General features: G+C 46.5%; 1 protein-coding gene across 2 annotated transcripts in view; it reads left to right on the top strand.

Annotated features, from left to right (window-relative positions):
- Positions 1 to 26,912, top strand: part of LOC119177032 (uncharacterized) — a 220,303-nt gene that overhangs the window by 53,666 nt on the left and 139,725 nt on the right. For both annotated transcript variants that reach the window (XM_075878002.1, XM_075878003.1), the window contains exons 5-6: positions 3,240 to 3,517; positions 11,946 to 16,224. In XM_075878002.1, the coding sequence (XP_075734117.1) occupies positions 3,240 to 3,517; positions 11,946 to 16,224 (4,557 nt within the window). The remainder of the gene's footprint in view (positions 1 to 3,239; positions 3,518 to 11,945; positions 16,225 to 26,912) is intronic.

The raw sequence follows: 26,912 nt of genomic DNA, 5'->3' as shown, positions 1-26,912 counted from the left end.
AAGATAAAAGTGAGCCCCGTAACTGTCTGCATCAGAGTTCGACACCTCAACAGTAGCTCACGAGGAATGGGGATAAGGAAGGATTAAAAGGATAGGATTAAACGTATAGATATAGAGAGGGGGAAGGAGAGAGCGTGGCACACGGACAGTGACCGCCAGAAGGAAGGAGAAGATAGGAAAGATGGACACCTCCTTTTCCTTGGCACTCTCCCGTTACGCTATGCGTTGTATCAGGCTAGATGAAAACCTTTTCTAATCAATCTGTGCTGTTCTCTCACTCCAATAATAGAAAAAACAGTGAATAAGAACAAGTTTTTTTTATTTATTTAGAAGAGCTTTCCAGCCCTTTTAAGAGAAATAGAAACAACTTTATTCACGGCAAAACGAAGTCGTTCAATTTAGTTTGCCGGTGGTTCGAAGAGTGGTGGCCAGTAGCTCGCATTGACCTTTTCGACCCAGTTAATGATTTATGCCTGACTAAACAGCATAACGTACTCGAACTCCTCGTGCCAGCACTCTTTCAAGTAATAAACTATTTACCTGCATCCTTGTAGTCACTGGAATCTTCAATGAGTATACAGAGGAGGCATTCACTTCGTGAGTACTCAAAGAGTATGGTGAGTTCATTTGGATGAAAAATAAAATAAAAATAAAGTGGTGCGCGGACGTGTAAGCTTTGTAATAAATGATGGCTCTTGTGGCAAAATCTAAAGCGCCCTAAAGCGATAGTTGTGAAGTGAGGATTCGCGAAGCATGCACAATTGAATCAACTGAGGATACCTGAACACTTGGAGTTTGCCATACCTTCGTGATTTCCCGTAACTCGAATACATCATTTCGCAGATACACGCTAAAAATGGGGCATTATACGAGTGTTGAAGAGCTTGGTTCAAAAGCTGTTAGTCTGCTACAACTTTCTATTTAAAAATGAAGAAAATTAATCATGACATAATGATCAAGACAATTGTGTTCCAGCACTATGTGCTACTTCTGGCTAGCGGTACTCTGCGTCACAGCCAGTGCGTCAGGAACTGATCCATCATGGGAGGCGCCACGTGTGACGTAAGGAAACGGGGCGATGCGTCACGCGGCAACAGCGTATTTCGAAACAAATGGCACTTCGCCATTGCCAAGTTTCAAAAGTGGGTCCCTTAAATCACGAAGCTCGTGTTAAACGCCGGTACGCATTTACACTAAGCCTGCGCCGGTAAACAAGCGTTTTTGGTATCAATCAACGTTCATGCCACTTTGCCTGTCAGGAGCACTCGCGCTGTAGGCATTTGGATTGTGCCGAATTATAGCTAGGCCACAAAACAACTGAAGGCCTGCTTGTGCCGAGTGCGGTAGCGCTTATTCTGAGTGCCCCAGACGAAGAAACATAAAAAGCACATGCCGTATAACTGCAACCAACTTAATGATGGCGACCGAGACTATTACACGGATCTATTCTAGGATTCTCAGCTTCGTCCGTATAGTTGTTGATGAGAACAAAAGTTCACACTTGTCGTGGACCGGCACCCTCAGAGAAGCGCCCGTCATCCCGTTCATCGCAGGTAGTCTTGCAGGCATGGCGCACCTCAAGAAGCACCTAAACATGCTGTGTATATATCTATACAAATACCGATGTTTTGGTTTTATTGTTTTGTTTAAACTATTTGAGCGCAATTACGCGAACAAAAAAGACAGGACCAAGTATACCATGAGCGACATACACTCACCACTGATTTATTGCGCTCAGCTGGTCAACCTGGAAAGAAGAGTGCGTGATATTACGCTTGCGTTGAAGCTCTAATGTGTCAAGGACAATAGAGGAAGTTGCTATTCTTGTTCTATGGATGCAACCTACAAACATCAGCTCCACTGCTTTATCTCGCGGTGTTGAAAGCACGCCATGGGATCCATTGGATGAAGAACAACTTGCCGATGCGCAGAAATGTTTCGTCGAAGACAGACGCGTGTCACCATGTTCAGGTTGCTCACAGCAAGGGCACGCTGTTCTCGCGAATCTGTCTTCGTCTACGAAACAAGAGCCGACAGTTTATGTCTGTCAAAAGACTGATTGAAACGTGTCTACCTTGTCTTCAGGACGGCAACATTGATTGATATGTGGGGTTTAACGTCCCAAAACCACCATATGATTATGAGAGACGCCGTAGTGGAGGGCTCCGGAAATTTCGACCACCTTGGGTTCTTTAACGTGCACCCAAATCTGAGCACACGGGCCTACAACATTTCCGCCTCCATCGGAAATGCAGCCGCCGCAGCCGGGATTTGAACCCGCGACCGTCGGGTCAGCAGCCGAGTACCTTAGCCACTAGACCACCGCGGCGGGGCAGGACGGCAAGAATGTCGCCTTGGCATATTATGTAGATAGAGACTGTTTATCGAAAAAAAAATAGTGATTTTTGCTCGCGTGCACACAGCCGCTAACAAGCAGCTGCATACACGCATGCTACACAGCCTCATGTCCTCATCCCTATACTGCATAGAGATGGGGAACGGAATTAAAAGATTCCAGAAAAAAAGAAAGTAAGAATAATGTGAAAAAACTAAACGAATGCGAAATGCGTGAGTGAATGGTATACGAATATTAGATGTCAGGTCTGTTAATGCTTTTCTATATGAAGTAGTCAATCGTTAAAGCTTTCCGACAAGGCTGACGATCTAACAGGTTATTGAATAGTGACCGCGAAACCCACCGCTGTTTTGTAGGGTGGAGCATTGGGCCTAATATGCTGTGCAATGAGAACGAATAATATTTTCAAAGGTGTGATGTTATCATCCACTCTATTGAACATCATGGCATCGTGATACAGCTGATATAACAATTTTTTATTGTCGCGAACCACACTTTCAACCAACAGGTTTTCACATACCTCATTTGCCAGGCCTCTATCATGTTAAATTTAATTTAGCAGTTGCTCATAATACAGTGTGGAAAATCTGGTTCAGTGCTTACTAGAAAGATTTGCCTTTGCCAATGACGCAACTGCTAATTTTGGAAATTAGAGCATAACAGTACTTCGTTTGCCACAGCAGCCTGCTACATCGCGGCACGGCAGCAGAAAGTTCATAGCAATCTTTGTAAGCAGTAGCTCTGCACTCATTGCTAAAACTCTAAAGAAGACCAGCGATGCTGTCGACTAAAGTCGCGGCGTGAAGAATGTCAGCCAAAGCTGTCCAAGGGTGTTTTACTTGTTATTTGGCTGTCGAGTGAGTTTTCGCATATATTTACTCAGGTGACGAACGATTCCAACCTGGTCAAATCCGAATCGAAGTGCGGCAAGCGTGGTCTGGCCCCGGCCGACTTCACTTCGACATCCGACTCGGAGGAAAGCGATGACGACCAAAGTGGAGGCGAGGAAGACCAGGCAGATGGCGGCGTGAATCAAAGTACCTCGGAGACCGACGCGGTGGGGGACGACGATCCTGACCGGCAATTGGCGTCCAGGCAGCAGGCCACAGTCCGGCGAGCCAGTGGTCCACAGGCGGACTCCGCAGACTTGGACTCTTCAAGGTGCGCGAGTGTTTTTTTCGTTCACGTGGTGAGATCAGCCGCTCTCTGCTCTCCTGTTTGTAAACAAATAGTATGATTTTGTACAGTTTTTATTACGCTCAATGTATATGTCCATTACCATGATTAAGCTCTCTCCGGCTCTTACTGGCCCTTGCACCATTTGAACATCTACCATCATCATCTTTTATACTCAAAGAGAGAAAATCTAGCTTATCGTATCTGGCGCTCAACGAATGAAGCGTTACTGTAGTAACAGCCTCGCAAGCACTTTTCTTCCCTTCGCGCCGTCTATTTCAATTGGCTTTTTCTCATTCTTAGAGACGACGAGTGCATGTATGTGGATTCGTAAATCCTGTTCCAGGAGGGCGATTAGCCCTATTTTAGTGCCTATACAATAAACCGAATTTCAATTCTACTTTAGGCTCGCTACGTTCGGCGTATCTCTCGCGGGTATAAAAGTTTCTATTAAACGCGTGAATTAAATATGTACGCGCAGATAAGTTACTGGCTAAGACTTCACATATATAGGGCGGGAAAGCACCACGGATGGTTGCGTATGTCTAGAAGGGAAAATTCTGAAGCTTGTCATCGAAGCAAGAAAGAGGTCCTGCAAGTGATTTCATGCGTAATGAAAGTATCTCGAGCAGCAATAGCCGTCCGACCTTTCGTATATAAAATGATCGCTTTGCGATGCTTTGCGTGAAATTTGTAGCGAATAAGGAAGATTCTCGATGACCAAAAACCACAGCTTTCAATTTTCTTTTCCAAGACGAGCTTCCGACTGCGTCTCGTCAACTAAGACGGATACTAAAAGCGCCGGGTAGCCACTGGGACTTTCCAGAATATTCCGGACTACTAAAGCTAAAATTCAACGTAAACTTACAGGTAACCGTTTTCAGAAATCCCGGCTGCGGCGGCTGCATTTCCGATGGAGGCGGAAATGTTGTAGGCCCGTGTGCTCAGATTTGGGCGCACGTTAAAGAACCCCAGGTGGTCGAAATTTCCGGAGCCCTCCACTACGGCGTCTCTCATAATCATATAGTGGTTTTGGGACGTTAAACCTCACATATCAATCAATCAATCAATCAATCAATCAATCAGTCAATCAATCAATCAATCAATCAATCAATCAATCAATCAATCAATCAATCAACCGTTTTCAGAGGACGATTATTTCTAGGGTTGGTAAATATGCCCTTTTGAGACAGGTAAATGTTTCACTTCATTGTCTTAACAGGACAGGTATGGATCCCAAGCCTTTTTCAAAAACTTCCCTCCATAGATCTTCATGGCCACTCGTCTTATACCCCTTTCTGCCGGCGCAGAGTAGCTGGTAGCTGATTAGATGACTGTGCCTCGTTACAAAGCCTGTGTCCATGCTCAAATCTCTTGATATCTTTATCTTTGATACAAGTCATGCCTATATGGTGGTTCAGATAATCTGAGCTAAGGCTGACTTAGTCTTATCTGGACTTGAGGGTACCGAATACCTCTGAATAATATTCATGGTAAGCGCGATCGTGCACCATGCTCCTCAGAAATAGCGAGTTAGCTGCAATTGGCGTAGGGGTTGAAATAGCGAAAAAAAAATAGGGGACCTTAACGCTTTGGTTTAGGAGTTAAACGCGATAGCCATATCCTGTTCCCTGTGCGTACTTCAAACACTTAGGGCATGAAACCCTTTCGAACTTCCTATGCACCCACTACGTGGCCTTCAGGAAATACGCACAGCAGCGAGTATGCCTTTTGCAGTGGGTTAGTGGTTTCAAACCACGAAGTCATTATGATAGTCACATGTTTTGACGCCCGTTTGTAATGGGCACTCGTACCACGTGTTATTACTGCAATATTTCATGTTGCATTGTGAAGAATGTATACAGGACGCGTGCGTTTGTGAAGCATGAAAGCTACTTTCATTGTATTTCCAAGCAGAGGAAGTTATTTTCACGGCATTCACAAGCAGAAGCGTGGCCGTGTGGTAGAACATCCGCTTTACACGCAAACGACCAGGGTTCAATTTTCCACTATGACCCAAACGACACTGGTTTAGTTCCCACTCTGACCCAGGATATTTTTATTACATTTGCATCGTTCTCGAGTATTCGGTCACGCATAAAATAATGATTTTTTGGTCACACCCAACAACGCCTATGCCGGAATTTCCATGAAACGAGCTCTTTAACACTGTCGCGTTACAATACTCGTATGGTACACCTCTCACCTGCTGCAGCGATTAGCACTACCACCTGTGCAGATGCTTTACCTGCATGCAAGTGCGCCGCGCAGATAAGGTGGCGTGTACGCTGCCACTATAGGCGATCGGCAGTCTAACAGCAGTGGTATAGTGCGGACGCCACCCTAAAATATTCTGATAGTTAATCTTCACATAACCCAATCATGAACGATGTTGGCCACTCATTATGAAAAGTGGCTCCCCTTTTTGTACATTACGAAAAAATCCAAGACTTCATAAATCAACTTGCTAAAGGCGAGAAAAAATATATTGTTATCATTACTAAGTTATATGAAGTTGGGGCTTTTTTTTCTAGTTGGTTGAAGTGCGTCCCGTTTGTACAATACATATAGCAGAATGACATGGCTTTATGTCGCCTCAATTCTGCTCTACTTGGTCTAGTGGTGATGGTGATCAACTGCTGACCCGAATGTTGATTCCCAGCCGCATTTTCGATAAAGACGGAAACGCTTGAGGCCCGTATGCATAGATTGAGGATTGGATTGGATAAACTTTTATTTGAGGAACACGTTGAAGAACCCCACGTGGTCGGAATTACCGGAGCCCTTCCCTACGGCGTCTCTCTCAATCATATAGACGTTAAACCCAAACAATTGTTATTATTCATCTGTTCCATCAGCTGCATTTCTTGAATAAATATGTCGATACTTTTTACTAATATAAAGATTCTCCACACTATTCGTGGAAGCTTTAACGCAATATTTGTCTCGTATGTTAAGAATTCATGCGGTGTTTGAAGTTACGCCTAAAGAAAATAAAACTCAACACAGTTTATTCAGCTCACCATGAAAAAAAATAAGAAGTAGCGATACTTTGTGTGTTTTACACCCCATTGCAACAACAGACGCATGAGCGTACTTACGCCACCAATAAAAGTTTAGTTGCACTTATGTCAGGGCATACATTCGTGATTCAGTGAAACAATTCTGGGAACAACAAGCCTCAGAACAAGTGAAGAACGTGTGGTATTCTCTACAAGGTTAAAAATATGGACATATATTTTCTTCACACACGTAAACTAAAAGCGGAACTGATTGAGGGGCCCGAATTTAGACAGACGCAGCCATACGAAGCTATGCATACGAAGCCAAGGCAAACACAGGAGATTCTCTTTGTAATTATAACAAAAGCGCAAAATTATCAGGTAAAGGGAAGTTGAAACGATAAAAAAATGACCACCCCCCTCCCCACCCTCTCAAAAAATGTCATTAGCGTAAGCCGAACGCACCAGCTGCACAGTGTGCGTTCATTGATATGTGGGGTTTAACGTCCCAAAACCACTATATGATTATGAGAGACGCCGTAGTGGAGGGCTCCGGAAATTTAGACCACCTGGGGTTCTTTAACGTACACCCAAATCTGAGCACACGGGCTTACAACATTTCCGCCTCCATCGGAAATGCAGCCGCCGCAGCCGGGATTCGAACCCGCGCCCTGCGGGTCAGCAGCCGAGTACCTTAGCCACTAGACCACCGCGGCGGGGCTGCGTTCAACATTAGTTTGGCACTGGCCGTGCTCCCCCATATGTACTTTTTTAGGTATTATAGTACGAAAAAGATTGATAATTTTATTTCTGTAATGTACCGAAAATAGTCGTAGAATTAATACCAAGGGCTAGGCAGATTCCGACCACGAACGTGCTGTCGTCTCATAATATAAATCAATGTTTCATACATGGCAACGGGATGCAAAGAGTGTCCACAGAAGTAAAAAAAAAGTTACATGCATACTTAACTGAATATGGAAGAAATTGATTGTTTCATGACACTTTTCTTGTATAATATAACAAAACAAACAGCGCGTGGACAAAAAAAAAATAGGTTCAGATAATGCAACGTAAATGCTCAAGATACATGAAAGCACAAATATGTAACAAAACAAAGAAAGGCTAAGGCTAGTGCGCCGGTGCGAAGTTCAACAAAAGGAAAGCACCCTGAAATTGGGACATTTACCCAAAAAAAACGTAACAACCAGTTTTAATATGATGAAAATTTAGGAAGCAAGATTTTTTATGTATGTTGTGAAGCGCTGGCACTTCCTGGTGAATGTGTTTTTACGGTAGTTTTGAACTTAGGGACGACTAAGAAAGAAGTTAGCATGTTCATTCAATGTATTCAACACCTATCGGCATCTGAAATGTATCCAAGTATATTCCATAGATAGCTCGCGCTATTGGTGACTGATTGCGCGCCTTACTTAAAGGTGGTCTGTGCCATAGAGCTTCTCAAAATTAACTAGAGGGCACTCTGGCGCTGCGATCGTTCAGCGACCATGGGATTGATGGGTAGTACACACATTTGCCTAGTCTTCGTACTTGCGGGCGGCGAATCGTACTTGCGGCTTCGTTTATTGGTGCGTTTCGGTTTTGTTTTGAAAGAAAGATTGACCCCTTTTGAACTTCGTGAGCCAATTTGGAAAGTAAGTCTAAAAAAATAAAATGGTGAAGCACAACCGCTGAACATTTGCTAATACTTGTTTAGTAAGAAAACAGCTCAAAGCCACACGAACACACACGGAGCCAAAAGCAGGCCAGAAGTACTAATATTAGACAAATGTGTGTACTACCCATCATTATCATGCTCGCTGAAGCGCCGTACATTGCAGCTCCCATAGATACTAGCGCCAGAGTTCCCTCTAATAAGTATTGTGAGAAACTCTGTGGTCTGTGCTGCTAAGGTCGATATATTTTGTCTTGTCCATGCGAATGGTAAGCTTATATTCATAAGCATGTTTGGGTCTTTAAACAGTTACCATCCTGGCCCCAGCGATGGTGTAAAGTGGATTCGTAGTACTTATATTGCGATAGCAATTATATTGACAATCTCGGCTGCTTTTTGTCGCCGGCGTCGGCGTCGTTCACTGCACGTATACGTATCTATACATATGACAACTCAAGAAAGAAAAAAAGCCGCTTGCGATCGGCACCCAGCTCGTCGCGATGCATCGACGCGCGCTTATCTCCCACGCGTACTTTGCCCTGCGAAAGGGGGGGGGGGGGGGGTTACATGTTTGTGCGCGCGCGCTTATCATTCGGTGGGAAGAATCGCGCGCCTTCAACTTTGACCGGAACGATTGCGTTTAGTTGCCGGGCACGCAAAGATAACTTCGCTCGCTGGACCGACGCCTCCTCTATTTTATCAATGCCAGCCAGATGCGCCCGATCCAGATGTTCACCACCCTTTCCTCTAGCCCTTTCCTGCTCTCTCCCATCACCTAGCCTTCGGCTGTGCTTTGCGGTCATGGGGGAAAGTGGCCCTTCATGCACTGCCTCATGACACAAATCATGAGCAATTTTTGTTCAGTTGTGTACAGATCCGTGGAACGGCGTCTTGCATTCCTCGTATTCACAAAATTGGCAGTCACGCTGGCTCTGTAAAATATACGGTGTTTTGAGATAGCGTGTCGCTGTTGGTGGTGCTATGCGGGCAACCAATAGGGAAGCGTCCCTGCAACGTTTCTGCATGCACTGATCTGTGACGCGGCCGCGGCATTGTCTCGAGCCAGAAAGAAGCAGCGTGAAGGAGCGAATCTGAGACGTATGATGTGTGGGAAACGCGCCTATCGCATCTTCGGGGGAAAGCGCTCGGACGCACGTGTGACGCGAGCAGCGCGACCTAAAGTCCCTAGATATTTCTATATAAGGAGCTTTAACGCAACCCCCCATATAGCGCCGCATCACAACTACTCCCTGATTTAAGGCGGACCGACAGCTCCCGTTGAGAAGCGCGCGTTGGCACTGGCATTGAAATAGCGTTGGCTCGACAGGTGACGTTTGGGAAAAGAGTGCGCTTTTCAAACACAGCGAAGTAACAACTGGGGCACATGTTAGTTTGCACTCATATGTATCCGTGATTACGTTTGTTGCATCGTTTTTGTTCAAACAGAGCGTTAAGTGTTAAGTGTCGCTAGTTAGCTCTCGACGTGTGTGTATTGTTCTCATGCGTCATTTGTGAGTGTGCAGCGCGCTGCACGTTTCGATCTGCTTGCCATTCTCAGCGTTACATTTCGAGTTATTGCTATGAAATTCGTTGCTTCGCCCTTTCTTTTTTTTTGTAGTACTTTAGCATATGGTAGTTTCTTGTGGCTCTTCAAGCTGTACGATAACATGGAGGAAAATAACGCATTGCTCATCACTTTCTTCGGACACGAGAGCATAACATAGGACAGCTTGTAAAAGCAACCAGTGACCCTGCGCAATGAGTTCGAAGCTGTATTGTAGACGCGCACGCTCCACTACATGCTTTCATGAAACCAGAAACCGTAAAACATTGTGTATTTTGGCATGCTGTAAAAGTTTGTCTTCGTAGACAATCTATTTCTGCATCGTCGTGCTTATTTGTTGCTTTAAATTCAATTTGTCACGTGCGAAAGAAGGTCTTCGGAGAAGAAATGCCACACCGACAGAGAGTCGACTTAGACAGGACTAGCTTATCAGTCTAACGCTTATCAGGGACTATGGCGCCTCTGTGCCGTGTGCGGCCGTCAAAAAGGCTGGCGCACAGGGAAGCCAATGCCTGGAGCCGGGGCCAATCATTTCTCCCTGGTCAGAGCACCAGTTGTTTCGCTTGAAGCACGTTCGAGAACGGTGAAGTACCGCCACTCATAAGTTCCACACCAGCGTGGTCATGCGGTTTTATTTCATTATTTGCATGCCTAAACGCCGAAAAAAAAAACACCACGCAGCTGTATGTTGCCACAAAAAAATGGATCCATCGTGTTGGAATGCCCCCGACAACGAAACGAAGCACACTCAGCTTTAAAGTAAATAATAACATTTTGTATATTAGATCTTAGTTAATGGTAAATAAGGAATTAAGTGCAATGAAAATACTCTATTTGGTGCGACATGACGGTAAACCATAAGTCATTGGTTTCATTCAGTTGCGGTAAGCCACTTGAAAAAACATTTGGTTGTAATCACGTGAAACGCCATGTATATCACTCCTTTGTTAATACAAACTTTGTGAAACCCTACTAACAATTCAACAAACTTCACGTTAGCTGTACACACGTATCAAATTTGACTCTTTAGGTGCTCTTAGAGATGCAGTTCACATGAATTGCAACACAGATATTTTTGGTGCTTAACTAGACATTTGCAAGCTTTGCACGTGTTTCAGTATTCTCAGTCTTACCAATTTTGAGTAATTTTCGTAGTAGGTCCTAAAATTAAGTTACATATCTGTATTCCCATAACACGCATGCCAGCGATAAGAGAAAATTCCGTGGAACCTTGCGCTAGGCGCAACATTAGTTAGGCAGAGTGGCAATGACAAAGAATGCATTCGAAAACCTGATAAATTTGGCTTTTGGTCTCAAAAGCTGTCAAAATTCATATTTCTTCTAAAGTACGCAAATTCCATTCCCAGAGGGATGGTATACGGTTGCCACTGAGGTAGTATCTGAGGTTTCATCCTTAGAGTTTTCTAAATATACACTAGAGGGGACTCTGGCGCTAGTGTCTATGGAAGCTGCAATGCATCGCGCTTCAGCGAGCATGGGGATTATGAGTACTACACGGATTTGTCTAATCTTCGTACTTCTGGCTGTGTGTGTTCGTGTGACTTGAAGCTGTTCTGTCTCGAAACGAAAATCAGCGAATGTTCAGCAGTTGCGTTTCACCACCTTATTCTTTTAGGATTACCATTTCAAATCGGGTCACGAAGTTCAAAATGGTTTGTCATTTTTTTCTTTCGAAACAAAACACAAACAGAGCAATAAACAAAGCCACAAGTGCGATTCGCCGCCCGCAAGTACGAAGACTAGGCAAATCCCTGTACTACCTGTCATTCCTATGGTCGGTGAACGATCGCAGCGCCAGAGTCCCCTTTAGTTAACTTTAGGAAATTTTGTGGTTTTATTTGCCAAAAAGACGGTATGATTATGAAACACGCCATGGAGGAAGGCTTCAGAAATTTCGACCATCTGGTGTTGTGGGGTCATGATTCACCTCTATCAATATGCGGTCGGTATCGAACCCACGATATCCAGGTGGTTGCCACTGTGGATATTTCTTCGTTTTACCATGAACTTTTATTAGAACATCACCCTTGAGCGAAAACATGTAAGCACTTATGTGGACTTGATTTCCTTTCGCTTTGTTTTCCTATAAAACTATATCAAAGAGACTAGGCCACTGTAATGCATCTAAAGGCAAATATACTTTCTTTACAGATATAGCGGCCCGAAAAGAACGCCGTCATTTAATTCTGCCATACCAAGACAGATAATCAGGAGGGGCAGTTCAGGGAGCCATGCACTGTCCGCCAGAAGCCGAAGCAGCGCTTCTCTCTGTCCATCAGCATCCCCGGCGAGGGCATTGTTCCTGACAAGTTCGTGCTCCCGAATCCCAGTGCTCAACGGATCAACAGTGAAGAAAACGCCAAGCCCACCCAGGGCAGTGGCGATTTCTTCCACCACGAGCACCTCCTGTGAAGAAGAATGCGAAACTGAACAGAACAAGGACTTCCGAAAGTCTGTGCTCAATATGAACCTTACTGAGGAGGAGAGAGAAATGTACCTGTCGAGACAACGAGAAGAACGTGAAAGATGTAACCATCACGGAGAAACGGAGTACAACGTGGAGTCGAGCAACGCAACTGAGACGACCACGACAACGGAGACGTCTGAAGACGAAGACGCGGTCGACCTTTCAAGATCGGCATCGTCGGCTGTTGGGAGAAATGGTTCAAAATCACTGCTGCTGGAGCCCGAGATTCGCACGAGTGGTTCGAAGACAAGTATGGCCAGAAGCTCCTCGCAGAACACACTACTCTCCAAGAAAGGTAGCAGAGACAACATTTTGCAAAGCTGCCAGAGCAACGATCGCCTTCATGACCGATCTCGAAGCGCATCGGGCGGAGATCTGTTGGAAGCAACCACTACTACGGACGACGAAGAAGACGCGTCGGAGGCTCGCAGCCGGCGTATGCGCCGGCCCCTTCGTCGCAAGGCTTCAAAGGAGAACATGCTGGATGCAGAGCCAGCTGGCAGCGTCGCAGCTGCGGTCAAGTATGACCGACAAGAGTCGTCTAGTTCGGTTGCCTCATCAAGCACAAGTTCGTCGGAGGCGGCCGATACTCCGCAATTGAGCGCCCCCCACGTCACCGTGTCTACTCACACGACGAGCGAAGGGGACGATGAAGACGAGGATGACGAGGATGAAGACAATGAAGACGAAGTAGAAAGTCTAGCAGTCACGCCCGTTCCAACTGCTGATCACTTGTCGCCAGAGCCCTCAGTGGCTGCTCCCGCGGAGGACAAAGCCTCAACGCATCAAGACGACGAGGAGGTTGAGTCATCTGACGAAAGCCAGAAATATGAGGAAGATGAAGATGACGAGGATAAGACTCTTGACTTTAGTGGAGATGAAAAAGAAGCTGCCGTTCCTTCATCAGACAACGAAATCGATGATACAGCGAAAAATATAAGCGAGGTTCGCCAAGAGAAAGAAATTGACAGTACTAGCGAGGAAGAGGTGTCGGAAGGCGAAACTAAGTGTGACGTCGAAAAAGCTGCAAGCACAGACATTCCTGAAGGCGAATCTAAACAACTTAAAAGCGATTCTGAATCTGCAAAATCTGAAATATCCGAAAGTGAAGATGAAGAAGAGGACGAAGGGGATAACGAGGAAGACAATGAAGATGAAGATGAAGTGGATGAACAGGAGCAAGTTGTAGAATTGAAAAGTGGAGAGCCAGGTGATGAAGTGCAATTACAAGTACATAAGCAAGAAAAAGTAAGCAGCTCTGAGGACGAAGCCGAAGCAAAAACAACGTGCGGAGGTGTGGACGTCGATGACACTCAGCACACTCCAGAGGTAGCACGTGTCAAAGAAGCTGAGGTGGATGACACACCAGGCAAAGGAAATTCGGAGCTGCTCCGCGACAAGGAAGAAACACCTGAACGAACAAAGGGAAAAGAAAGTGAGGAAGAAGGTTCTGAAGTAAGTGATGAAGACGAAGAGAGTGCCAGTGAAGTTGATAGTGACAGTTCGAAAGTAAACGAAAATGAAGACATGCAAAATATGTGCAAGCTTTCAGAGGATGCCCAGCAAGATACTAAGCATGTAGTAAAGGATGAAGAAACATCTAGCGAAACAGAAGAAAGTGATACCGAAAGTCATGAAAAGCAAGATGACAACACTGTTTCAGTGCCAGATAGTGGCAGACCTCGAACTCCCGAAAAAACTAAAGGTAACGAGAGAAACGAGGTAAATGAAACAGAAGACAAGACAAAACTGTCTAACGAAGCTTCTGTTTCCAGAGCAGCGTCTTCAATTCTCACTAGCTCAAGTAAGACGCTCGATACCTTGTCCAGAGAGTTATCCTCTTCAAGCACATTCCCTGACCGTTTTCGCAAGATTGAAAATGTTTCTCCTAGGCGCTCATTAGAAGTGGCCACTAACGCAAGTAAGTCTGAAATAAAGGCTGAGGCCATGCACTCCCCTGAGAGGCGGCAGGAAATAAGCTTACCGTCTAGTTTCCCTAAACCTACATTTTCAGAAACCTGCCAGCTTGCAAAGACTTCTTCGTCTCAAAGCGTCACAAGTCCGACTCTACTAAGCCCAGTGGTCACCAACAGGACAGCCGTACCATACGTTAAGCAGCCAGTCGTCGAAGAAACACCCGCTGAAGAAAAACAAAGTATATCTGTGACGTCCCCATTGTCCCCTTTCAGTCATCCAAGTGTGAGTTCAGTGAATAGGTTAGCTTCCCAGTTTTCCACTGCCCCTACCGTTACCCAGTCACCACCGATGAGAAGAAGCAGGCCGACGCATTCCGGGATTCCTACACCATCTGTCTGCACTGACTCAAAGACTGATGAGAACAAAAGCCTAAGTGTAGCACAGCCGCACACACCTGTGACTCGTCGCCAGCGGCCCACCACTACGGTTGCACCTAACCAACAGAGTAGCGTTCTAACGTCATCGTCGACTTCAGTGACGCAGACTTCGATCTCAACGCCTAGAGTGCGGCCTGTGCCAGTACCACCACCATCTGCCGTCTCATCAGCTCGAGTGAGGCCCGTTCCTGTGGCACCTCCTCCCGTGGCCTTGGTTCGGGTGTTCCCTGTGCCACCACCTCCGGAATCGTCGGTAGCGCAACCTGCGACAATTTCCACGAAAGTTCAGTCAACAAGTGGGAACGTTTCAACTCTACAGGAGAAAACACACCTACCTGTTCGAGCGAGGTCGGCAGCGCCAACGCAGTTCTTTCCAGCAGTACAAGAAAAAGTGCCTGTCTCTGTGAGTCCAGCGAAGCCAGAAGTGCACACACCGTCGAAGTTTATATCAACGCAAGATAAAACACAGACACCTGCAACTCCGGTTAAGCCAGTTGTACAGACACTGACAACATACCCTGCCGCTCAGGAGAGAGCACTTCACGTCGTACCAATTCCACCAAAATCACCGATAATAACACCCTCGGTTCCGGCAGCTCAAGAGAAAGCGCAAACTCAACCAACTCCGCCAAGGACTCTTCCGCTGCCAACACCTGCACAGCGGCCGACATCGTTGGACATAGGAAAGGACAGTGCTACCAAGGCACCAGCACCCGACTCTTTTTTGCAAAGTTACAGGCGGTCACGAGAGCTGAACAAAAGTGATTCGTCGGGACACATGAAAAGCCCTTCTGTCCTTGCAGCGCAGCGGACAATACTTTCCGGAGATCTAAAACAGGTAACACCAGCGCCAACAGAGAAGAGGCCAGTAGAAGTGCCGCCCAAAGCTCCATCTTTTGCGGCTCCTGCCAAACAACCCAGCGAAACTTCTGTTCCAAAAACTAAATTCCAGAGCTCAACAGAACAGACACGAACTGTGTTCGGAATTCCTCCTGCAGGCAGACGATCGGTAGCGCCCGCAAAACCCACAGAGATGAAGAAAATCGAACAAGAAGTGAGAACACAACCGGCACCTTCAGGGCATAACGACCAGGGAAAGAATAGCCGGAAGCCGGTGACCAAATTTATAGGTTCCTGCAAGGACATTGATTCTCTCTTGAAGTACGGTAGTGACGAAGAACCGGAGACGTTTGAACAGTTCGAAGACCAGTTCGAGAAAGGCGCCATTAAGAAACCTTCTCTTCCCACGCAATCCAAAAAGCTTTCTCCAGGGGACCGAGTGAAACATTTCATTGGGAAATTCCAAGACATTGATGATATGCTGGGCGCAGCAGCTGTGCCTGTTTTCCCATTAAGCCCCAGTGATCGTAGTCCATTCGAACGCTCATTCGCCGAAAGCTGGCCGAAGAAAACGCAACAGGATGACAGTGACTCCTCTGGTGATTCGTCTCTGGAAGAGGTTAAGGTGTCGTCAGTGAAAGTACACGAGTCTAAGCAAGCAATACGGCCTCGACTCGACGCATACACCGAAGAGATCGACTCCAGTGCAGTTCGTATCAGGGAGCCCAAAGTGATGCAGGGACGAATTACCAAAAGACCAACAAAAAAGGTAAGCAGTGCCTATCTTGTATACTTGAGACCACCCGTATACCGTCTTTTCGGGTTGACTTACAAATTGTCTGAGTACTCGATACGAACGGTATAGAGGAATATGCCTATCTGCAGTTGAAACTAAATTAGAACTTTTGTGTTCAAAGGAAGCAATGCAGTTGCACGCCCCTGGAATAACGCTAACCATAGGAATGAGCCAATTGTTAGAATAGGAAGCGTATGTGCATTGATCAGAACCATCGTGAAGTGGTGGCTGTCACGATTAGCACGGTTTGCTACCCTTGAAAAAAAATCTTTATTTAGGGTGGACGTCCACTCATGGTGACTGCAAGTGAAATTCAAACAGCAAATATGGTGAATAACTTAACAGTGCTGGAATGAATCCCGCATAAAACACCTGATGATGTTCTCATCATCCAGCAAAACTTCAGGATGCACTCTGAAAGCATCCTACACAGTATTTTCAAAGCACTAAAGAGTAGTGATACATCGCAAGTTTTGTTGTTCGTTAATTATCATACCGTAAAATTCGAACTCGAAGAAGACTATAAAATTGTTCGAACTTTGTGGAAGTCGAATTTGCGGGCACGTACAGAATAAACGCACATCGCGCCACACTGCACGGGTAGAATCCAAAGTGCCAACTCAGGAGCAGCTATGGCGGACTAGGCGGTACTACTCGACTGCAGATGATCTTTACAAATTAAATTAATGAAGTTTTAACAGCAAACATGATTATCTGATGAGTCAGTGATACACCGGAAACAAGCACCGACATGCATTCATCTGAGCAGTGAGCCTTAATGTCGAAATATATGACGCTATTTACCCTCCAAAGCGCCTTTATTTAAATTACATAGTTAACGCAATCAAAAATAAATGTAATAAAAAATTCCAATTTTTTTCATTTTGCTGCGACTCCATGAACATCGCTTGCAGCTTGCGCAATTAAGAGCTCCAGCGCAGCGTTGAATTCTCATCTGCTGATAAATGCTGGTGTTTCGTTGGTCTGCATTCCTAGTAAATTTAACACAATATCGGGGATTTTACGTCCCAAAATCACGACACGATTATGAGAGACGCCGTAGTGCAGGGCTCCGAAATTTCGACTTTCTGGCGTTCTTTAAAGTGCGCTGACGTCGCACAGAACACGCGCCTCTTGCCTACCATTTCGTGTCCATCTAAATGCGACCGCCGCAACTGGGATCGAACCCGTGACCTTCGGTTCAGCAGCCGAGCACCCTAACCGCTACACCACTGCGGCGGACTCTAGTAAAGTTGGTTTGGCTTGGTTTTGCAACACACAATGATCACTCTGGTCCGACTTGTGCGAGGAGCAATGAGAAACCACGAATTCACCGTTGTTGATACCGAGGCGTTCGAATTGTCGGTAGTTTTTGCCCGTAGAGATACACAGGACTGTGTCAGGACCAGAGCGTCAGTTCGAATCAGCTGCAGGAGATTATCAGATAGATCTTAATACAGCCTTCGTAAGGGTCAACAAAATGAATAAACGTGCATAGTATGGTGTTGTCACGCAGCTACAACATTCCTTATCAACACCCTATTTGGGAGACACCAAGTGGGAGACGCCTGACGTAACAGATAAATTTTAATGAAGCGCCGTTAAGCACTAATTACTCCCTATAACTGCGCATAATAGCGTGACCTGTGCATTAAATTAGCGTGAAGCCAACGATTTTGTTTGTGCGGACGTTGGGGCTGCATGATAACGCGATGTGGGGCTTTGCTTGTTCCCCAAAAGTGCGTGTTTGCTTGTGCGTGCACACTTAATTTATTTAAAATTTACCGTAAATGGATCACTACAGCCCCTATATAAAAAGTTTCAGTGGTCAAGTTCACGCTGTGAATTTCCAGGGATGTAATGCAAAGGTCAGCTCTACGGGAAACATTTGCTTTATTCGACGCCTGATCTTCTGTGTTTGGCGTTCCTGGGATCTGTACACTATTTAAATTATGAACTTCGCGTTGCACAGATAAAACAAAACGTCATTGCCTCCGGTCACATTACGTGTCTCTCAAATTTCTCGCTTCACTCCTGGCCCTCCTGTCATCCCGTTCCAGTGGTCGCCAATTCGGTCGCGACAATTTACATCGCTTAACCACGACCAGCCTCGTAACGCAAGCGAGAGTGCAAGGAGCAGTTTGTTATTCACACTCGGTTATTGAATTATCACGCTGGTCGGAGGGGGGGTGGGGGTGCATGTGCCTGCATATACCTTTGTATGTTCGCACGTATAACACGCGACACGCAAGTATTCGCAGGAGAAGTGGCGAAAGAAAGAAAGAATTCGTCGAGGATTTCTCAAAGTCTGTTTCCAGGACTGTGTGGTCATGTAACAAAATCACGCATCGTCTCCACCGAAACGCTTGAAATCGTCTGGCCGGCGAGAGGGTCCGAGAAGAATGGCACCTGTGGCGTTCCGCGCACCCTGACCGCGCTCACGATCCAGCGGAGCGCGTCGGGCAATGCGTGCGAGAGGAGACAATGGCGGCGCTCTGTTATGCGAGCTTCCAGTCACGGGCTGCGGTCGGCCGAGAGAGGGCCGGCCACGATGCAACCACTGCTGGCGGCGCAAGCGGAAATGCCTTCCCGTGCACCCTGCGCGGGCCGCCTCGAGATCATGAACTCGGACAGGGAGGGACCTTCGTCTTTCGTCTCGTGAGACACTATAAACTTTCGCTCTTGGCCCGTTTTTTACACTTATTGCGCGGTTCCTCCTGATGACTGTCCACGCACGAGGTGAAAGGAGCGGAGTCGTCCGGCTAGGCAACAATTGATTTACTCGTGAGCGCGGAGAGGAAAGGAAAGGAGGAGGGAGTAAAAGCGTGGAAGAAGAATGATGATGAGAAGCGGGGCGCTCCGTAACGAAGCCACCGCTCTTCGGCAGGGCACTTCACGCGTCGTTTCCTCCCGTAGCTTCTCCCATCGCCCTCCCGGCGTTGCAGCATGCGCCGCACCCGAGTCTCGCTCTTCTATTCCACTCACCGTTTCTATTCTTGCTTCTTTGCCCCATCTCTTGCTCGTCCACGAACCAATACTTGCCGGCAAATGCGCACGCATTTAGTGCTTGCTTTCAGGCACCAGCATCTGTAGGCATTGTTTCACTTCTCCTCGTTAGTATGCCGCTGTGGCACGAACGCTTTTCAGGCTCTCGGGCCTTAAAAAAAAAAAAAAAAAACACGAGATGGGAAAATGGAGTTTGGTTGAGGGCAGCAGTAGAGGAAGAAGGCGCTCAGGTTTTTCCAGTTGTTCTGAGTTTGAGAGGCGAGCCACGGAAGGATTTAAGAGGATCATTAGGTTTTGAGTGTGGCCAGAGGCGTGGCTTCGTTGCTTAGCAGTCACGCCGGGAAGCCCATTATAGGCAATGTCCAAGGACTAAGGTCGCTTGAAAGTCTGGGTCAGAGGCTAAGTACCATAATCCCTTCGTTTCTGCACACTATGTGAGGACGTTACACGAGAGTAAGCACGGAACTCCGAAAGTGTTTGGTGAACAACCACTGATGCAATCATGCCCAGAGCTGTCTCGATCTCCACTGCACTGAGTGCATCCTTCTTATGCGGATCAAATGGAGCCTCAGCTATCGGCCCAGCAGTTATGAATACGCGCATGGTGGCGGCTGGGTATATTGCACAGCTAAATATCCAGCAATTTGCTAATAGATGATACAAAAATATATAGTTGAAGCTCAATCTAGCAATATCAAATGTTACGAAGCTCCCGATTTCGCAAAAAAAAAAAAAAGTCGATTCCCCAATGAACACTCATAGAACTCCGGGTTGTCATACAGCTGAATTGAAAAAAAAACAAGAAAAAAACACACCAGGCCTACGCGGAAGGCGCAGCACAGTCACATCGAAAGCTAGAACAGTGGCCTTTCAGAGCACTTTCTGATGCTGATGACCTCTGATGGATGGCGCTTACCCACAAAGGGGGATGGGCTAAGAACCGGGCGGCAGGATACTTAAATGAAACTAAAATGAAAATGAAGCTAATCTGAAAAAGTAGCTTAAAATAATACTACCAAAAAACAAAAATGTTTGCTGAGCAAGTGGTCAAACCATTTTTTGGTTTTTGAAAGACATAACTACGAATTATAAACTAAAGATCTGAAAAGGTATGGGTTCACTAGCACGGTAATCTTTTAGTTGCGTTGATGTAATCAAGCACAGCGGAGCATACATCCCTGTGGCAGTAACCAAATGAAGTTCCGCCAAGTGATAAAATTACTGGTAGATTTACTTGTATTCCTAGCTTTTGTAATGGGGCTACTAAACACTCAACTGCTGCAAGCCCACCTGCTTGATGCCCACTACGGCATTAATGATAAAAAATTAATGGTAGTAGGCTGGCATTCGCTATGTTATTTTTCGTCATTCTTCTGAGAAGCGTGATATGCGCTAAACTATTGCGAGGCATTTTGTGCCAATTGTTCATGCAGTGGCTGACGACGTTGATGAATTGTGCCTGAAGTGGGTATGTGCCACATAGCTGAACAAAAACAAGCTTTTGTAAGGGGTTGGAGCAATGGGTGGCCCACACGTTACGCTATTCGCATTGTGCGACAACTGGTTGTTTTTTCGCTGTTTTGAGACGCTTTATAAGTCGTATTATTAACGCGATTGCTTTCCCGACATCAAGCCTGCCTAAGGCAAGTTTGCCAGAAAGTCCCAAGCACCGGCGGGGCTCAGTGGTAGAATACTGGGCTGGCACCCAGCGGACCTGGGTTGAAGCCCCACAGTGTCATTGGTACTAGAGTTTTTTTTTTCTAACTTTGCGCGTTGTGGTTACGGACACCGGCGGCGGCGGCGGTGGGCGCTGCGCGAAACCCGAGGTGTGATCTCATAACAGTTTTTGCTGTAAAGCCAGCTTGGTGTTTAAGAACTTTTTAAGAATTAACTGAATGAAAAAAGGGTGATTTCCTTCCAATTTTGCCGAGACGAGGTTTTCTTCGGGCCTGTGCTCCAACACTTTCACATTGAAACGTTTAGGCACCCATACTGTCGACCACAGTTTTAGTTTGACGAGGCTGCACGCCACGCCGACGTACGAAGCAATGGACTCGGCAATAAGTAGCGCTCTGACGTACCGGATGCTGCTACGGGCGGTGGTGGTTAGTTTCGAGATTTCGTAGCGCCAATCGGTCTCTTGCAGCTTTCTGGCTCGGTCTGCTCGCACAATCACTTCATTGGTTATCCGCGTCTCCACACACATTGTTCACCCGTCATCACTTCACGTAACCGTCTTCCTGGCCTGCTTCACCCAGACATGGTGACACCTACGTCCTGGCTCCATGGGAGGCTCCATGTCAGGGCCACCTTTGCAAACTTTTCACATGCGCAGGAGCAGATTGGCTGCTTTTGGTTGCCGCTGCGTTACAGTTTTACATTGCGAGAACCCGAAAGAACCTTTTCTAGATTTTGCGAACTTGCCCATTTAACGAAATAATTTGAGCATCCTGATAACTTCCTTAGCTCGAGTTTCAACTGTGCACCATTAAAAGAGAAAATTGCCATCCCATTTAGTAACACAAAAGGTACAAGGAAATTCATATGAATTTCTTAGAAGTAAGAGTTTCTTAGTTGAAAAACTTGTCCTCATCCGGGGTTCGAACTAGGGACTCATGCATTTCTGGGGTAACCATAACTAACTGAGCTAACCAAGTGTCTTGTGCAGCTTGCAGCGCGTTGGTGAATTAATTGACAACTCGTAGCACATCGACACCGAAAGAAGCTTCTCTATCTGAAAAAATGCGTAAGGATTTTTCTGTAGCTTTGTGCTATACAAGCAGGTGAATGGTAATTTTTTCCTATCATAACCATTTAATTTTGCCACCTCGCGGTATATCGCTGAAGTCCTTTCTTCATGACCTCTCTCATTTGCGGCCTTCTTTCCTTTTCTATTTTGTACACCTCCCATTTACGCAGAGGAACCTGAGCGCAAAAATAATCTGAGCGCCTGTGCTCACTTTAGGGCGGTCACGATCGACGTGTCGGTGTGAACACCATGCATGCTCTAGTAACAACAGTCACCCATGGACTCTCCATAACCGTAGAATGCCGTTAAATTTCTTAAGCAGGTTAAGAATCCCTAGGTAGGACAATATTGTGGCCAGGGCAGGGGTCGGTGCTCTGTCAGGCACTCAGTTGCCTTTTCATCACCCCTTTCCATTCAACCACTTGATAAATCAATGTTGTATGTTTTCGATTGTGAATAAACTTCAAACTTCAAACTCAAAAATTATACATTGAATAAACGAAAGAGGCAACAAGCCTATTGGCGCCAATTTCCGATTCTCTGTGGCGGCACGTTGAGGCTTTACTTTAGGTGGTTCCATCGCTCTTCTTTTCGAGCACGTGCATTAAGTTGCCTGTGTTTGTGCGATTCCGCCTCCAGCTAGATTTCTTTAAGACGCGGACACAGGCAGACAGCGCGAGTAACAATGCGCACCTGTTTTAACAAAACTTCTATACTGGCTCTTGAATAACGTCATTACATATCTGCTACGCGGAAACCAATCCGATCAATACACATTTGTATAATTTTTCTCGCGGTAGATTCAAAAGTTTATATTCGGGTATTGGACTGGTCTGGTCTTGTGCGTCGCTCAAATCTAATGCGCGTTGATGTGGCGTTTCGACTTGGCGGCGAACCACAGCTCAAAGCGTTTCCCACAGGGCAGTGGAAGCTGCCTGATCTATGCGTCGCCTCCCCCCCCCCCCTCTTTCTCTAATTTTTTTTAGGCCTCTGACTGATTATTTTTTTTTTCGAAGCTGCACTTTTGTTTTGTGCGAATTGAAGATGCAACGAAACGATGAAACAAGCTAAAGCGTGGATTCCAGTGGGTTGCACTTGGACTCGCTTGATAGTTAGTTTCTCTCCTCGTTTCTAACGCTGGCGGAGATGCTGTTTGGCATTACCTCCCCCCTTGCGACTTCTCGCAAAGAACAAAAAAAAAAGACAGAAAGAAAGAGAGAATGATGCGCGGGTGACGCTCTTCTAGCAACACGCGCAGTTTCCGTGTTTGTTTGCCCCGGAAACGGGGGCGCACAGGAGTGCCGCTTCATCGTGCATACCTGCCCGCGTGTCGTCGGCACCGCCGACCTGGTTCAAGCAGCCAGAAAGGACGATGACGTAAGGCACAAAATAAAGCCGGCCCGTTTCCTTCGGCGCATGGAAAAGAAGTTCCCCTTTCAGCGCTCCTCTTCGAACGTCAGGGAGGAAGTGGGCTCAACGAGACGGGAGCCGTATTGTATAACAATTCTTTTTCATTTTGCCATTCATTTTGCTTCTTGGTCGTTTGCTTGAGACAAACCACGTCTGCTATCGCCGTGAACGGCCATTCGGCCAGATGGCTGATAAGAAATGAATGGAATAGGGTGAAAAGAATTCTTGCAAAACATTACGGTCCTTGTGGCTGTATTTTCGTTTTCTCAATGTCAGAGAGACCTCCACTTTTTGTCTTCGTTTTTTTGTGACGTGCAGAACAGCAGTCCTAGTAGTAGTATCAGCAGTAGAGGTAGTAGCACCTTAACAGAAGAAGGAGAAATGATCCAGGGGCCTTTTCTTTGTTGCGGACACAATCAGAGGCATAGGTTTCTTATTCGCCTGGGGTGGGCGACGCAGTGTACGCCGTCGACTGGAGGAGGGAAGGGGTGGGTGGGGGGGATCCCCAAAATATTATGTCATTGCAGCAGTCCAATTTCGAAGTTCGTTTTTCAATGCTTCCTTTGAGTATTGTAGATGTCCAGAAGAAAATACGGCTGTGAATTACGGCTCATGAAGTATACCGCTTTTTTTTTTGGGGGGGGGGGGGAAATGGAGGATGAGCACATCTCAGGACCCCGCGTAACTGACTTCTCTTGACAAGATCAAATGTGAAATCAACAGATGCAAAATACAAGAAAAGCATAGTGGTTGTTTCTCCTAGTTTTTAATTGATGTGTGGTAATTATGAGATAAAGGGAGGACAAAGGGGACAAAAACAACTTCCGGATGGAAGGTACCGAACCTGCAACCTTCGCATTGCGCATGCGATTTTCCGTCGACGGAGCTATACGTCAGCAATCATCCCTTCGTCCACTCTTTTGGTTATTTTTCATTGTGTAACCACGGGAGTGTTAACAAGCTCCACTCGTGGGCCATGCCGGCTGATGTGGACGTTTTATGTTTGCCACTTGGCGTAACGTAGTTTGTCGCTTTTTTTACTTCGCCGTTGGGACACACACTGCTGAGGTACCGTTCACTGCTGGGACGGGCGTTTCCGTGCGACCGACAGAAAATCAACATACGATTTGAGGGTAAGATACTGCCTAGGTTTGTATTTGCGATGCCGGACCAACGTAATTGCGTTCCTCGATAAAATAACTATATAGAGAGAGGATAGCAGAAGGTGGACGAGGTCGGCGGTTGCTTTTCTCGTTGTCCATGTCGTCTCGCTCGCGACTGTTGTACTGGGACCAAATTCATCGATCCTTTCTCGATACATAGTATATGGCCCAATGCAAGGCGGTCTAGGGAGAAATGCGGACTAATGATAGGGTGGCTTTAGGGCTCAAGGCACGCCAACGAGGAGACAATGGTATAGAAATCTCAATCTGCATCAGCTGCTTTATGCGCCATTTATACCGAAGAAAATCGGCATTCTGCGAGCGACAGTCATAAGTATCGTTGCTAGTTGTTCAGTTTTGCATAGTGACAATGAATGCTTGAGAGAGGGAAAAAGAGAGAATCGAAAGAGAAATGATGTTGATGATGATGATGATGGTAATAATAGTAATAGAGGAAGGAACGTTAACAAAGTAGCAATATGAGGTTTAATATCTTGGGCTTGGGGGAAAGGACGATTAAAGGATGACAGAAAGTGATGACAAGAGCCATCAGGGAGACCAAACAACGTCAGCACTGTACTTAGGGTTTCCAGCGCATAAAATGCACTTCGAGCAGATGATGTGTGCCGGTTGCATTATCCCCTCCCAGTTAATAACTCTATATTGTGCGCTTGTTAGATCTACAAGTGGCATCAGCGTATGTTGCGCATGTCAATGCAGCCCGGCGGAACACCAGACAAAAATTTTTTTTTTCACTCTCGTGTGATGCTTGAGCACCTTCCTGGTCAAGTAAGAGGTGACTTTCTTGTTGTCACACTTTAGCTTATTACCTGCTCTGTTATTTCACCGCTGTTTTTTTTTTAGTTGTGGCTCTGGCGTGCATTTTGCACCAAAACAGCTGGTTGCAAATGAAAAGGAATTTGAGAGTCGAAAAAAGTAAAGGAAAGTCAAGTATGATCTCAGAAAACGCTCGCTTCGTGTGAAAGACACCGTTGTATGCCTGCCAAGATTTGCCAAGAGCCGGACGCACGGAAAAGAATCACCTCAGCATCTTGCTGGCATGACTTCTGCGTTGTTCCCTTCTATTTTTTTCTCGCTCCAGGGCGGGAATGAGGCAGGCACACTCAGATGTTTTTATTGTCCTTCTTGCGAAGGGTAGTAAGGCTTCCTTCGTCGCTTATAAATAACCCGACGGAACCGGGCCGGTTGCTCCCTCGGCAGCCCTGGAATAAACCCCTTGCCTACGCGTCCCCAGAGGGCCTTGCACTCTCGCCCCTTTTCTCCTCCGAAACGCCGAAATCTGAGCCTACCTCCTTTTGAACCAGCGGAATCAAATTGCACATCTGCGTACCTTTTTGGCCCTCATTTGACCACTTCCAATGCCTCCGAGGTGCTGTTGTTTCTTGATAGGATTGAACAGGCAGGCTCGAAATGTCGACACGTGCAGCTATATTCTAACTCCGTTATAGGTGGACTTACACATTAGCGTTGTGCAACAGTTGGTTTAGTGCGTTGAAAGAAAGCAGAAGTGTGTCACACAGTGCAGCCGTTGCTGTACGACGAGTGAAGCCATATTGTATGTCTTTGCATCCAGGTTCTTGTATAGTAATGGTGCTAACATAGGCGCACCTAGAATGAAGCACTTGGCTTGTGGTATTTGGTCACGTGCATTTCAGCGCCATCAAGAAATTTCCACGGCGTTATTCAGCTCCGCGATCTCGCGTTCCATTTTTTGCGCCGCCAGATCGGTGTACTAGTGAAACCGAAACCAGCGCACTGCGCAGTTGTCTGAGTTGCCGTGGGATGGCAGCAGCGCTCCACGTTGGAAAAGTGACGTCATGCCGCACGCGCGCGCTTCTTGCGCGGGCGGCGCAGGCGCAGAAGCATCCGTCTCTCCGTCAACCGGTCTTCCTTCCTCCTCATCCACATGCTGAAGCCGTCCGTGCGACAGTGGTTGTTGTGGCGTGGGGACTTGGCGAAGTGACCCGGTGCAGCCGCGTCGTTCTTTGGCATCAACCGTTGTCGTGGTAGCCAGGTGCCGGCCTTTGACGTTCGCTGCCAATCGAAGTTTTATATCGGCCTGTCATGTGGTTGTCGTGACGGGTTTCTCCATGGGATATGGCTACGCTCACGTGCAGGGTCCAGTACCTCAACGACATCGACCCATTCTCGGCGAGCACCAACTTTCCCGAGCCTGCGCGGCCACCGACGTATGTGTTCAATGTAAACATCCCTTTAATCAACCAAATCGCCGGCGTACACCGTCTCCTCAAGGCGCCGCACAAGGTGAGCACCGAATGCCGATCTCAAAGCTGGGCAGTGAAGCCGCGCGC

Source organism: Rhipicephalus microplus, chromosome X, assembly GCF_043290135.1.
Source record: "Rhipicephalus microplus isolate Deutch F79 chromosome X, USDA_Rmic, whole genome shotgun sequence".
NCBI lineage: Eukaryota > Metazoa > Arthropoda > Arachnida > Ixodida > Ixodidae > Rhipicephalus > Rhipicephalus microplus.
The sequence above is the reverse complement of the archived record's forward strand: the minus strand, read 5'-3'. Positions and strand labels throughout refer to the sequence as shown.